General features: G+C 36.1%; 1 protein-coding gene across 1 annotated transcript in view; it reads right to left on the bottom strand.

Annotated features, from left to right (window-relative positions):
• The window catches only part of ABCB7 (ATP binding cassette subfamily B member 7), a 135099-nt gene that overhangs the window by 27264 nt on the left and 92180 nt on the right, over positions 1-15655 (bottom strand). The window contains exons 4-5 of the mRNA XM_061137933.1: positions 15092-15211; positions 251-383 (exon numbers count right to left, since the gene is read on the bottom strand). Coding sequence (XP_060993916.1) covers positions 251-383; positions 15092-15211 — 253 coding nt within the window. The remainder of the gene's footprint in view (positions 1-250; positions 384-15091; positions 15212-15655) is intronic.

Genomic DNA, 15655 nt, shown 5'->3' with positions numbered 1-15655 from the left:
TGGTTGTTATGAATTTAATGTCTTATTTCATGTTATTGCTTTCTAGAACTTGGAAACTTTTATTATATAATTTTTGGAAAGTATATCATACAAAGAACATTTAAAAATCACCTATCAAAAAAAACTTGCACATAACACAAATATCCAAAATGCTAAGTTGTGTTTGTGGTAAAAGGTCATATGCTCAAGTATGATGAAACCCTCTTGAAGAAAGTCAACACCTGTAGACAGATTAAAGAATCACACATACAGCCAATCAGAACTGCTGTTGCCATGGTTGCAACTGTATTTGGTGCATCACTCAGGTTCAGCATGTTTCCCGACATCTGGTTGAGGCTGTCTACAGCATATTTAAACATGAAGGGAACCACAATATTCATGGCCTAAAAACATAAAAGTAGCAATTATCCATCATATACAAATTATATTTTTTACAAAAGTACAAATATTTACCTTAAACTAGCATTTATGGGAATGTTTAGATATTAACCATTTACCATGGAATCATTTTTCCCAGTTTATAAAGATAAAATCTTTGGCAGTGGGAGAGCCGTCATTTCAGGATTCCTACCTCACACTGACTGTCATGTTAATATTGGTTTACAAGCTATGTGCATTAGTCAAATGCTCCCGCCTCCATGAAATCACCCCTGATCATCCACTCAAAAATGCTTTCTTTGTTATCTAAAATCCTACAGAGCTCATGGCACATACAGCAAATTGCCTTATGTTATAGTTATTTGTGTATATATTTTTCTTTTCTACCAGATTCTTGACAGTCTATATCATATTCCTCTTTCTGTCCCACTTACATTGAGTACAATGCTTTGTAGGTAGAAGGTATTCAATAAATATGTGTAAAATTATTTATTCACCAAAACAATGATAAAACTGAAATTACACAGCAAAAAGGATCTCAAAAGCAGATAAATTATAAGCATCTGTGGCTGATTCATTCACCACTGGCAGGGGAAAAAGAAACAACACTGATAGATATATTTGCCCCAGAAAAAATCCCTTTGCTCCAATACCATATAAAACAAAACCCAATGAATACCAAACTAAATTTTCAAACACCAACCTATTTCTCCATGAGAATACACCAAAAAAAAATTAGGGGTACAATGCTTTCATATATTCAAGATAAGTTAGTCAATCACTCATATTTCAAATTTTCTATAAAGTTATAAACTGTTAAAAACACTAACCATCATTTAGAAAAAGGAAGTTGGTAAAGCTGGCCGTTTTCTTTGAAGAAATTAAATTCATATACATTAATAATGTGAAAACAATTTTATAAGACTTAACAAAAACAATGAAATCCCAGTTCTCGTTAGTTCCATTATTATATCATTCATCTTAGATAAATAGAAAGAATATGGTCAATAAACCTAAGATTAGCTACAACTGACAAGAACTACGTAAACCTTACCAATCAAGATTTCAAATGTATAAAAGTGTCTTAGCAACCAAGTAGGTACTGTAACATTTAATATTATTAAAATAGACAGCAGATGTTGGAATATTTTTAAAATTCAATGCTATGGAAAAAATTGCTTAAAACTTTAAGATTTATAACTTCCCAAATATAATCTAATAAACAGTTGGTTTCAAGTAACATAAAAATTTCTAAATTCTGATTCCCATACAATCATATATTCTTAGGCATTTTGCTTCTACTTGAAATGGTCTCCCTGCTCAATTTACCTCTCCACTTTGTTCTTCAAAATTCACTTTGAATCTCATTCCCATCATGACACCTTTTCTAAAATCTTCAGCCCTTTTGGCACTTTCTATTTTCTGACCTTTCTTTTTTTATAGTTTAAAGCACAGCATTTATAATTTTTATCATATATTTATCACTCACTTTATCTCCAGGTGCATGTGTATGGATAACTCAGTGGAAACCTTTTGCAACAAACATTTTGTAAAAATAGCTATACAAGTCAGCAATGGTGCCTAGGTACCTATCAAAAAGGTGAGAGCTGAATGAAATGGGTATTACCTCTAAAATTGAGAAAACTCAGGTTCTATGATTTTTAATGACTTGCTTAGTAAGCAGCGGGGCTGGAATTAAAATCCAGGTCCACTCTGAAATTCAGAATTTTTTGCAGTATACCATAAGCATATCAGCAGCTTATACAGCAGGGCCAATAGTATTTAATTACTTTTGTACCCCAAAATGAATGGAGAAGGAAATGGAAACCTACTCCAGTATTCTTGCCTGGAGAATCCCACGGACAGAGGAGCCTGGCAGGCTACAGTCCATGGGGTCGCAAGAGTCGGATATGACTTAATGACTAAACCACCACCACCACCACCCTAAATGGATACTCTTAAGTGTAATGCTTAAACCAGTTACAGCTGGTAACAGATGAAAAGTATTTAAATAAATCTGCACAAGTAATTTAAATAAATTTGAACAGATTCCAGGTTTTCTGTATAATAAGGCTAAATCCCCTCACTTGCATTCCAGTATACCAGGGACTCTTTGGTGGCTCAATGATAAAGAATCTGCCTGCAATGCAGGAGACACGGTTCAATCTCTGGGTCAGGAACTTCCCCTGGAGAAGAAAATGGCAACCTACTCCGGCATTCTTGCCAGAGAAATCAAATGGACAGAGGAGCCTGGCAGGCTAAAGTTCATGGAGTTGTAAGAATCAGTCATGACTTAGCAACTAAAACACCATCACACTTTTGAGTGCAAGAAAAAGTGATAGTTACAACTAGCATGCAATTCTCACAATGCATAGCCCATTATATCTTTGCCATACTTAGAGTAAATCGTCACTGAAACTAATGTATCACCAAGAAAATTGTGCAATTTTAATTTTTTGAAAACATATTTGCATTTGGTCAAATTGGGAGCATCCTTATAAGCATATAAAGAATTTGAATGTCATCTGTCTGCAGTTAGCACAGTGCTAAGAACATACACTACCTGTAATGATAACTATTGATTACTGTCAGTTTCCTAATAAAAGCAATTTTTAAAAGAAAAGGAAAAACACCAAAGAAATGAAAAAGATTACATGTAGATGTTATCTACATGTAGACCATTAGTATACCATTACATGTGGTTTCCACTGATAATGTGATATTTTGAGGATGTGTTCAGTTGCTCTGTCATATCTGACTCTTTGTGGCCCCATGGGCTGGCCTGCCAGGCTCCTCTGTCCATGGAATTTTTCAGGCAGGAATACTGGAGTGGATTGCCATTTCCTACTCTGGGGGTTTTCCTGACCCAGGGATCAAGTCCACGTTTCTCAGGTCTCCTTCTTTGGCAGGTGGATTCTGGGACTGGGGGTGGTGGTGATGGCAAATATTGATTTCCCCCTAATACTCTGCCTTCAGCAGAACTAGACTTAAATCATCTCAGACAACTGTGATTTTTTAACTTTTCATTTTGAAAAAATTATAGGCTGACAGGAAGTTGAAGAAGTAGTACAGAGACTCATAACCCTTCACCCAGCATCTCCTAATGATGGCATCTATTATATAGCTGTAGTTCAATATCAAAACCAAAAATGTACATTGACATATTACTGTTAACTAGGCTATAGAACTCATTCAGTTTTCATCATTTTAAAATGTGTATTAGTGTATGTGTGGTTTGTATGTGTTATCTATATGGTTCTATGCAATTTTATCCCATGTTCAGATCCATGTAATCATCACAACAATAAAGACACAGAACTGTACCATCACCACAAAAGAACTTCCTTATGCTACTTATTTATATTCCTTCATCAAAGATGATGCATCTATCAATAGCTCATCTCTTTTTACTGCTGAGTACTAGTCCATGGATGTAGCAGAATTTATTCAACCACTCACTCATATCTTAAGGATATTATGGTTGCTTCTAGTTTGGGGCTATTATAAATAAAGATGTTATGAACATTTTCATACAGGTGGTCATATGTTTTCATTTCTCTGTGATAAATGCCCAAGTGGGTAATTGCTAAGTCATACGGTAAGCCTACACTGAACTTTTTAACACACTGCCATACTCTTTCAAAGTGGCTGGTACCACTTTATATTACTACCTATAAAGTATGAATGATCCAATTCCTGTGCATCCTCACCAACATTTGGTATCATCACAGTTTTTTTTTTTTTTTAATTTTGAAACTATTTTAATAGGTGTATAGTGATATTTCATTGTGGTTTTAATTTGCATTTCCATAACAGCAAAGATGTTGAACATCTTTGTATGTACTCTCTGCGGTTCATATATCCTCTCTGATAAAATATGTTTGTGTCTTTTGTACATTCTATATTCGGATTGTTTTTTGCTACTGAATTTTAGGAATTCTTTATATTCTAGATATAGCCCTCTGTTGGTTATGTGATTTATAAATATTTTCTTCCTGTACATAGCTTGTCTTTCATCCTACTGAGGCACCTGAATTCCTACCCCACCTAGAGTCATAAGGAGTCCCTTTCCCTAGGAAACAATGGAGGCCAAGGTAAGAACCAGGACTTTCAAACCCATTTGCAGAGCAGTGCCATGAGAGGCCTGCTAAACAGAAAGATTTAAATGAGATTCAGTCTCATAGTACCCCAAATGCCTAGGTTTCAATAAAAAAATCACTCATCATCCCAAGAATGCCTAAGATAGCAACTTGAATAAGAAAATGCAATAGACAGAAATATTAGAACTACCTGACTAGAATTTCAAAGTAGCTATCATAAAAGTACTTCAAGGAACATTTATAAACATGCTTAAATCAACAAAAATAGAATGTCTCAGCAAATAGAGATAAAAGAAGCAAATGAAAAATCTGAAACTGAAAAATATAACTGAAGTAAAAAAACCTGAATGGATGGGATCCATGGCAGAATGAAGAGAACAAAGGAAAGAATATGTAAACTTGAAGATAGAACAATAGAAATTACCAAATATGAACAACCGAGAGAAAACAGACTTTAAAAAAAGCCAGTAAACAAGACCCAGAAACCTAAGGGGCCATAAGAAAAGATCTAGCATTCCTTTTCAGAGTGCCAGAAGAATAAGAGAAAAATTGTGAAACTGGAAAATGTATTCAAAGAAACAAAAACTCCTCTAATCTGGCAAAAACAAACCCAAGAATTCAAGAAGCTGAGCAACCACAAATAGGGATAAATCCAAAGAAATCCACAATTAGACACATCAACATTAAACTTCTAAAAGTTAAAGACAAAAAACTACTAAAAGAGCTAGACACAAATAATACATTAAGTATAAGAGAAAAACAATTTGAAGACAGAAGATTTCCAGGGAGGCTAGCAGGAAGTGGCATTTTGCAAGTGGTAAAAGAACTGTCAACCAAAATCCTATCACCACAAATTAGCCTTCATAAATGAAGGGAATAGCAACACATTCTCAGAGTAAAGAAAACTAACAAGAATTCATTAACAGCAGACTTCATACTCATGGGAAATGCTAATAGAAGCAGTATGAATCCCAGAACATTAGGATTGAAGGAAAAGTAACAGAAATGGTAAATATCTAAGCAAATATAGTAGCATATTCTTAAGTTCTATAAAATACATTTGATGGTTTAAAGCAAAAATTAAAACACTGACTGATAGGGTTTTCAATGTATGCAGATGTAACACATAAAATGATTTGTAAACATAAAGGGGGTCTTAGAGGGTGGTAAGGTTTTTTACATTTCACTTGAAGTGATAATGTACTGATTCTAAGTAGATTGTGAAAAGTATATTATAATTCCTAGAGCAACTACTAAAAACTTATACAAAGAGATAGACCAAAAGGCACAATAGATAAAATGGGATAGCAAAACCTGTTCAAATAATGCAAAATATGGTAGGAAACGTGAAACAACAAAATAAAGAGACAACTAGCAGAAAACAAATAATAAAATGGAAGGCCACTATTTTCAATAGCTAGGACATGGAAGGAACCTAGTTGTTCATCGACAGATGAATGGATAAAGAAGTCATGGTACATATATGCAATGGAATATTACTAAGCCACAAAAAGGAACACATTTGAGTCAGTCCTAATGAGGTGGATGAACCTAGAGCCTATTTTACAGAGTGAAGTAATTCAGAAAGAGAAAAACAAATATCATGTATTAATACATATATATAGAATCTAGAAAAATGGTACTGATGAACCTATTTGCAGGGGAGTAACAGAGATGCAGACATAGAGAAAAGATTTGTGGACACAGTAGGGGAAGGAGAGGGTGAGACAAATAGAGAGAGCAGCATTGAAACATATGTATTACCACATGTAAAACAGATAGCTGGAGGGAATTCCCTGTTCCCAAAGAAGCAGTTCAAATCTGGGGCTCTCTGACTACTTGGGGGGGGGGGGGCGGGTGGAGGGAGGATGGAGTGGGGTGTGGGAGGGAGGTTTAAGAGGAAGGGGACATACATATGCCTATAGTTGATTCATGTTGATATACGGCAGAAACCAACTTAATATTGTAAAGCAATTATTCTCCAATTAAAAATAAATAAGATAAACAAATTCAACTCAGGTCAGCTCTCAAAAATAAAATGGTAGCCCAAACTCTGAATACATCAGTAATTACCAATACAATTAACATTATAATGAGCAATATAAATGAACAATTATCAATGTATCAATAAACAAGCAATGAACAACTGGAAACCAAACCATTTTTAAAAATTTACAACACCCCCTGCCACAAAAAAAAATTCTTAAGTATAAACCCAGGAGTTCTCAACCCTCAGCACTACCAACATTTAGATAATTTTTTCTTTTTTTTTTTTTTGGTTTTTATTTTTTTAATTTTTTTCATTTATTTTTATTAGTTGGAGGCTAATTACTTTACAATATTGTAGTGGGTTTTGTCATACTTTAGAAAGATAGTAATGATAACCCTATATGCAAAACAGAAAAAGAGACACAGATGTACAGAACAGACTTTTGGACTCTGTGGGAGAAGGCGAGGGTGGGATGTTTCGATAGATAATTTTTTCTTATAGGAGGGGCTGTTCTGTATACTTCAGGATGTTTAGTGTCTAACCTCTACTGACCACAAGCTAGTAGCACTCCCCAGCACTGTGCTAATGTGACCAATAAAATGCCTCTAAAGTGTTAAAGTTTCAGTCATTGTGTCCAACTCTTTGTGACCCATGGATTGTAGCCTGCCAGGCCCCTCTGTTCATGGAATTCTCCAGGCAAGAACACTGGTGTGGGTTGCCATTCCCTTCTCCAGGGGATCTTCCTGACCCAGGACTGAACCTGGGTCTCCTGCACCGCAGGCAGATTCTTTATTGTCTGAGCTACCAGGGAAGCCCTAAATACTGCCAAATGTACCCTGAAGGGCAAAAATCACCCCAATTTGAACCACTGATCTAATCAAATATGTACAGTATCTATATGTTGAAAGCTACAAATGCATATGAAATAAATAAATGGGGAGACATACTGTGTTCATCAACTGTAAGAATCAACATAGTAGGGGGCATCAATTTTCCCCAATTGCTCTAGAGATTTATTAAAAATCCATTTAAAAGTCCCATCCAGCTTGTTTGTAGCAATGATTGAAGAAAAGAAACTAGAAAAGTCAAAATAATTTTGGGGAAAAAATCAGAAGAACCATACTACCTCTCTTTAAGATGAACTATAAAACTACAATATGGAAGGCATTGTGGTGGTGATGAATGGAGAGACACATAGATCAAAGAAACAGAATTCAGAAAATGATGACATACAACTATCTATCTATCTGAGAAAGAATAATGGCTCCTTAAATATCTCCATGTACTAATATCCAGAACCTAGAAGATGCTACCTTACATGGTAAAATGGACTTTGCAGATGTGATTAAACTAAAGAATATGAGCTGGGGAGAGTATTCTGGATTATCTAGGTGGGCCAAATATAATCAAAAAGGTCCTTACAAGTGGGAAGTAGGAGGGCCAAAGTAAAGAAAAAAAAACGATATGACTATAGAATCCAAGAGTTAAGAGTCAAGAAGACTGAAGATGCTGCTAGCTTTAAGATGGAGGAAGGGGCCTCAAGCCAAACAATGCAGGTGACTTCTAGATACTGGAAGTGAAAGTGAAAGTTGCTCAGTCGTGTCCAATTCTGGGACACCATGGACTATACAGTTCAAGGAATTCTCCAGGTCAGAATACTGGAGTGGGTAGCCTTTCCCTTCTCCAGGGGATCTTCCCAACCCAGGGATCAAAACCAGGTCTGCCACACTGCAGCAGATTCTTTACCAGCTGAGCCACAAGGGAAGCCCCAAGAATACTCAAGTGGGTAGCCTATTCCTTCTCCAGCAGATCTTCCCAACCCAGGAATTGAATGGGGGTCTTCTGTATTGCAGGTGGATTCTTTACCAACTGAGCTATCAGGGAAGCCCAGAAGCTGGAAAAGGCAAGGAAACTGATCCTCTCCCAAGAGACTCGGAGGGAGCACAATCCTGCTAAATGTCTTTATTTTGATCCAGTGAAATCTAATTTTGGACTCCTGACCTTTAGAAACATAAGACAATAAATTTGTGTTGTCTAAGTATTAAATTTTTGAAAAGTTGTTATAGCAGCAATAGGAAACAAAGAAAATTCAATGGGGAGAGGAGAGCCTTCATGTAGGAACAACCAGACAAAACCATGAAACTTCATTTAAATGCGAAACAATAATTAATGCAAAATGGAACATAGATCTAAATGTAAATACAACTTTTAGATGAAAACACAGGGAAAAATCCAATGACCTTAAGTTAGGCAAATAGTTCTTAGACATAACAACCAAAGCATAATCCATAAAGAAAAAAATGATGAACTGAAACCTATTAAAATTTAAAACATTTATTCTATATAAAATAATATTAAGGGAACTGAAAAACAAGCTATACACTGGGAGAAAATATTTGCAAATTATATATCTGAGAAAGGTCTCATACAGAATATATAAATAACTCACTAAACTCAACAGTAGAAACAACAGTCCAAATAAAAATGGACAAAACATTTGCACAGACACTTCATCAAAGTGGACATATGGATGGCAACAAAGCACAAGCAAAGATATTCAACATCATTAGCCATTAGGGAAATGTATATTAAAGCCACAAGAAAGCACTATGCCTGATGATACTAAGGGTAGTACTAGGTTTGTGCAAACGTAATCGTGGTTTTAGACCATGAACTTTAAATCATTATAACTAGGCTCAAATACATCTTTATTAATCAAAATAAGAACCATTACAATCAATACATTTTTGCCAATGAGGAGTTAGTTTGTTTATTCTTATACCATAAAAATCTGTGCTTCAGGTTTCAACAAACTTTTTGGAAAGTATTTTCTGCGCCTGCTGGTTGTGGAATCATTTTCCCTGCAAAAATGGTGTCAAGATACTTGAAAAAGTGGTAATCAGTTGATGAGAGGTCAGGTGAATATGATGGATGAGGCAAAACTTCATAACCAAATTCATTCAAACTTTGAAGCACTGGCTGTGCAACGTGCAGCCAGACACTGTCATGGAGAAGACCTGGGCTCTTTCTGTTGACCAATGCTGGCTGCAGGCATTGCAGTTTTTGGTGCATCTCACTGATTTGCTGAGCATACTTCTCAGATGTAATAGTTTTGTCAGAACTCAGAAAGCTGTAGTGGATCAGACTAGCAGCAGAACACCAAACAATGACCATGACCTCATTTTGGTGCAAGTTTGGCATTGGGAAATGCTTTGGAGCTGTTTCTTGGTTCAACCGCTGAGCTGGTCATCATCAGTTGTCATATAAAATTCACTTTTCATCACGTGTCACAATCTGATCAAGATATGGTTCATTGTTGTTACACAGAATAAGAGAAGACGACACGCAAAATGACAACTTTTTTTTTTTTGATCAGCTCATGAAGCATCCACTTATTGAGCTTTTTCACCTTTCCAATTTGCTTCAAATGCCAAATGACTGCGAATGGTTGACACTGAGTTCTTCAGCAACTTCTCATGTAGTTGTAAGAGGATCAGCTTCAATGACTGCTTTCAACTGGTCACTGTCAATTTTCAATGGCCAGCCACTATGCTCCTCATCTTCAAGGCTCTTGTTTCCTTTGCAAAAACTTCTTGAACCACCACTGTACTGTACACTCATTAGGTGTTCCTGGGCCAAATGCATTGCTGATGTTTTGAGTTCTCTCCACTGCTTTACAACCCATTTTGAACTTGAATAAGAAAATCACTTGAATTTGATTTTTGTCTAACATCATTTCCATAGTTTAAAGTAAATATAAAATAAACAGCAAGTAATAAGTTATCAGCAAAAAACATAAAGTGAGAGATGTGCATTAATATGATGTATAACATAACCACATTTATTTAAGAATGTATTCCAATATCAAAGGTAAATTTCAACAATGCAAAAACCACAGTTACTTTTGCACCAACCTAAGGAACAACATCCCAGGTGGTGCCAGTGGTAACGAACCCCCTGCCAATGCAGGAGACATGAGTCTTTCAATCCCTGGGTCTGGAGGATGCCCTGAGGAGGGCATGGCAACCAAATCCAGTTTTCTTGCTTAGAGAACCCAAGGGACAGAACAGCCTGGGGGGCTACAGTCCAAAGGGCTGCAAAGAGTTGAACACGACTGAAGCAACTTAGCATGCATGCACAATAAAAAGAAGTGAAGCAACTGAAACTCTCATATATTGCTAATGGAAAGACAAACAGCCACTTTAGAAATTAACCTGGCAGTTTCTTATAGAGTTAAAAATACACTTACCATAACCCAGCAATTCCACTACTAAGTATTTATATTGGAGAAATGAAAACTCAGATTCACACAAACACCTGTACTTGAGTGTTTACAGCAACTCTAGTTATAATTGCCAAGAGTGTGGAAAGAAACAAAATGTCCGTCAGCAGGTAAATGGATCAATAAACTCAAGTATATCCAAACTATGGGATACTGTTCATTAATAAAAGAGAATAAACTAGTGATAGAATCAGCAACTTGCATGAATGACAAAGACATTACATTGAATTAGAGAAGCCAACTCAAAAGCTTATATATTTTATCTTTCTATTTATATGGTATTCTCAAAATGACAAAACTATAGTGATAGAGAACAAATGAGTGATAACTGGCAGTTAGGGGTCTAAAGAGGATATATCTACAAATGGGTTGCAAAAAGGAGATTTTTGGAATGATAACACTTTTCTGGGCCATGCTGTGACAGTAATTATACAAATATATACCTGGTAAAAATCATAGATCTATAAATCAAACAGAGTATATTTTATTGCATGTATACTAAAAATAAAGCCAGTATCACAGGTCACACTACATCCAGCTCCCTTAGGGGCTGGAATTATCTAAAAATAAAGCTAGATGATATTGTATTTCATAAAAAGTGACTCAATATGAACTTTCATATTAAGAAACTAGTTATTTTTACTAAATTATAACCATATGACAAATGAATATGAAATAACTACAAAGTATCCATGAATTTAAGTTCAAGAGAAATAAAGGAACTTATTCTCACAAAACTTTTTTCTTTCCTAGATGAAAAACTTGAAGTTATATATATAATCTGCTAAACTCCTGAATTTTCACAGAGATTTGTATATCATTAGGGAATTGAAATCATTTAATTTTAACATCCAAAGGTACAATTTGGGACATGGAAGAACAAAGTTAAGGAAAAAGTAAAATCACCATAAACAATGGTCAAAGGTGCAATGTCAAAGATGACAGAATGATCTCTGTTCATTTCCAAGGCAAACCATTCAGTATCACAGTAATTCAAGTCTATGCCCAAACTACTAATGCCGAAGAAGCTGAACTTGAACAGTTCTATGAAGACCTACAAGACTTTCTAGAACTAACACCCAAAAAAGATGTCCTTTTCATCATAGGGGACTGGAATGCAAAAGCAGGAAGTCAAGAGATACCTGGAGTAACAGGCAAACTTGGCCTTGGAGTACAAAACGAAGCAGGGCAAAAGCTAACAGAGTTTTGCCAAGAGAACGCACTGGTCACTGCAAACAACCTCTTCTAACAACACGAGACGACTCTACACATGGGCATCATCAGATGGTGAATACCAAAATCAGATTGATTATATTCTTTGCAGTCAAAGATGGAGAAGCTCTATACAGTCAGCAAAAACAAGACCAGGAGCTGACTGTGGCTCAGATCATGAGCTCCTTATTGCCAAATTCAGACCTAAATTGAAGAAAGTAGGGAAAACCACCAGGCCATTCAGGTATGACCTAAATCAAATCCCTTACAATTATATAGTAGAAGTGACAAATAGATTCAAGGGATTAGATCTGATATTCGGAGTGCCTGAAGAACTATGGATGGAGATTCATGGCATTGCAGAGGAGGCGCTTATCAAAACCATTCCCAAGAAAAAAAATTGCAAATAGGCAAAATGGTTGTCTGAAGAGGCCCTACAAATAGCTGAGAAAAGAAGAGAAGCAAAAGGGAAAGGAGAAAGGAAAGATATACCCATCTGAATGCAGACTTCCAAAGAATAGCAAGGAGGGATGAGAAAGTCTTCTTAAGTGATCAATGCAAAGAAATAGACGAAAACAATAGAATGGGAAAGACTAGAGATCTCTTCAAGAAAATTAGAGATACCAAGAGAACATTTCATGCAAAGATGGGCACAATAAAGGACAGAAATAGTATGAACCTAATAGAAGCAGAAGATATTAAGAGGTGGCAAGATTACATAGAAGAACTATACAAAAAAGATCTTATTGACCCAGATAACCATGATGGTGTGATCACTCACCTAGAGCCAGATATCCTGGAGTACAAAATCAAGTGGGCCTTAGGAAGCATCACTATGAACAAAGCTAGTGGAGGTTGATGGAATTCAAGCTGAGCTATTTAAAATCCAAAATCCAGATGATGCTGTGAAAGTGCTACACTCAATATGCCAGCAAATCTGGAAAATGCAGCAGCAGCCATAGGACTAGAAGAAGTCAGTATTCATCCCAATCCCAAAGAGAGGCAATGTCAAAGAATGTTCAAACTACCACACAACTGCAGTAATTTCACATGCTAGCAAAGTAATGCTCAAAACTCTCCAAGTGAGGCTTCAACAGTACATGAACTGAGAACTCCCATATGTTCAAGGTAGATTTATAAACGGCAGAGGAACCAGAGTTCAAATTGCCAACATCCACTGGATTATAGAAAAAGCAGGGGAATTCTAGAAAAACATCTACTTCTGCTTCACTGACTACACTAAAGCCTTTGACTCTGTGGATCAGAACAAATGGTGGAAAATTCTTAAAGAGATGGGAATACCAGACCACCTTAACTGCCTCCTGAGAAACTGGTATGCAGGTCAAGAAGCAACAGTTAGAACCAGACCCGGAACAACAGACTGGTTCAAAATTGGGAAAGGGGTACGTCAAGGCTGTATATTGTCACCCTGCTTATTTAACTTATATGCAGAGTACATCATACAAAATGTCAGGCTGGATGAAGCACAAGCTGGAATCAAGATTGCTGAGAGAAATATCAATAACTTCAGAAATGCAGATGACACCACCCTTATGGCAGAAAGTGAAGAAGAACTAAAGAGCCTCTTGATGAAAGTAATAGAGGAGAGTGAAGAAGTTGGCTTAAAACTCAACACTCAAAAAACTAACATTATAAAAAAAAAAACAACAACTAAGACTATGGCCTCTGGTCCTACCACTTCATGGCAAGTAGATGGGGAAACAATGGAAACAGTGAGACACTTTATTTTGGGGGGGATCCAAAATCACTGCAGATGGTGACTGCAGCCATGAAATTAAAAGACACTTGCTCCCTGGAAGAAAAGCTATGAGAAACCTAGACAGCATATTAAATAGCAGAGACATTACTTCGCTGACATAGGTCCGTCTAGTCAAAGCTATGGTTCTTCCAGTAGTCATGTATGGTTGTGAGAGTTGAACCATAAAGAAGGCCGGAGGCCAAAGAACTGATGCTTTTAAACTATTGTGCTAGAGAAGACTTGGATTCCATGGACTGCAGGGAGATCAAACCAGTCTATCCTAAAGGAAATGAACCTTGAATATTCATTGAAAGAACTGATGCTGAAGCTCCAATACTTTGACCATCTGCTGCGAAGAGCTGACTCATTAGAAAAGACCCTGAAGTTGGAAAAGATTGAAGGCAGGAGGAGAAGGGGACCACAGAGGATGAGATGGTTGGATGGCATCACCGACTCAGTGGAAGGACGTGGAAGCCTGGCATGCTACAGTTATGGGGTCATAAAGACTCAGACATGAATCAGAGACTGAACAACAAATGACTATTATTGTACCTAAAGATAATAGACTTCACTGAGTTTAAAATCTGAATTAATTGAGAGTTTTTCTTAAAAACCCAGTCATTATCTTAACTTTGCCTTATTAAAATGTGTTACTGCACAGTGATGAATTGAGGCGTCTTGTCGTTGTTTATTCGTTAAGTCTTGTCCAACTCTTTGTGACTCCATGGACTGTAGCATGCTAGGCTTCCCTGTCCTTCACCATCTCCTGGAGTTTGCTCAAACTTATGTCCATTGAGTTGGTGATGCCATGCAACCATCTCATCATCTGTTTTCCCCTTCTCCTCCTGCCCTCGATCATTCCTTGCATCAAGGTCTTGTACCAAAATGCCCGGCTTTTTGGCCTTTTTTTTTTAAGTTTTTCTATTTTTTTTCCTTTTCCCCCCTTCATGTCACACTGCTGTTTATCACTTATGACTATCAATGTACCTAAAATGTCTTCATCCTCTTCTCAATTTACTAGGAACTGAGAACTAAGCTTACCAGAAATATGTATCAATAAGAGCCAAAGGACTCTGATGAGCTTCTTTTATAGTTTCATTTGCTTTGTTACATCCAATGATCTTGCATCTTACAGTGGTTTCAGGAGTGAATTCCATTAAAATGAGGCTGTTACAAGTCTGATCCATAGGTAAATCAGACATTAGCATATAATTTTCTGCTGACTGCACAGAAGAGTTACATAAATTAGGGTCCTAAATGTTGAAAATACTACTCCAAATGTGGCTTATATCAGTCTGAGTTTCATTATTAGAAAATGTCATGGTATTTCATAGCTATAGCAATAAACAAAACATAATTCTTATTCTTACCTTTGCTCCACCTAAAAATCCCAAGGAAATGGCAACTCTAGCTCGTAGATCTGGTCTGTCTTTGGGCCATACATAAGAGAGCATTGCTTTTATGATTTTCCGAGTATCAACATCTTTTAACTGTTGGAAGAGAGAACAAAGCAGAGAGTATAACATGTCATTCAAATATAAGTATAGTTTAGTAATGTAGAATTATATAAATATTTGAGGAAAATACAAAAAACATTACAAATATAACTTTTATTCTGAATCTAAGGTCAATATCCTTTAAACTGAAACTAATTCAACAGATTTTCAAAAGTTACTTATTTCTCTTTATTTCTTACTTTCAGCTATAGCCATCCTCATATTGCCAAAAAGTTATTCATGTACTGTACATTTACTTCTTATCTACTAAGCTATCAAAATATTATATAAAATTTAAGAAACATTTCTATATTTTCATCTTTGTGGTCAAAATCTCATACACACACACATACATACATACACACACTCTTTATCTGTATGTTTATATAAAATATTTTGGAACCCTAAGTCCAAACTCATGATAGAGCAAAGTTACAA

Source organism: Dama dama, chromosome X, assembly GCF_033118175.1.
Source record: "Dama dama isolate Ldn47 chromosome X, ASM3311817v1, whole genome shotgun sequence".
NCBI lineage: Eukaryota > Metazoa > Chordata > Mammalia > Artiodactyla > Cervidae > Dama > Dama dama.
This window is presented reverse-complemented; position numbering and strand designations above follow the sequence as displayed.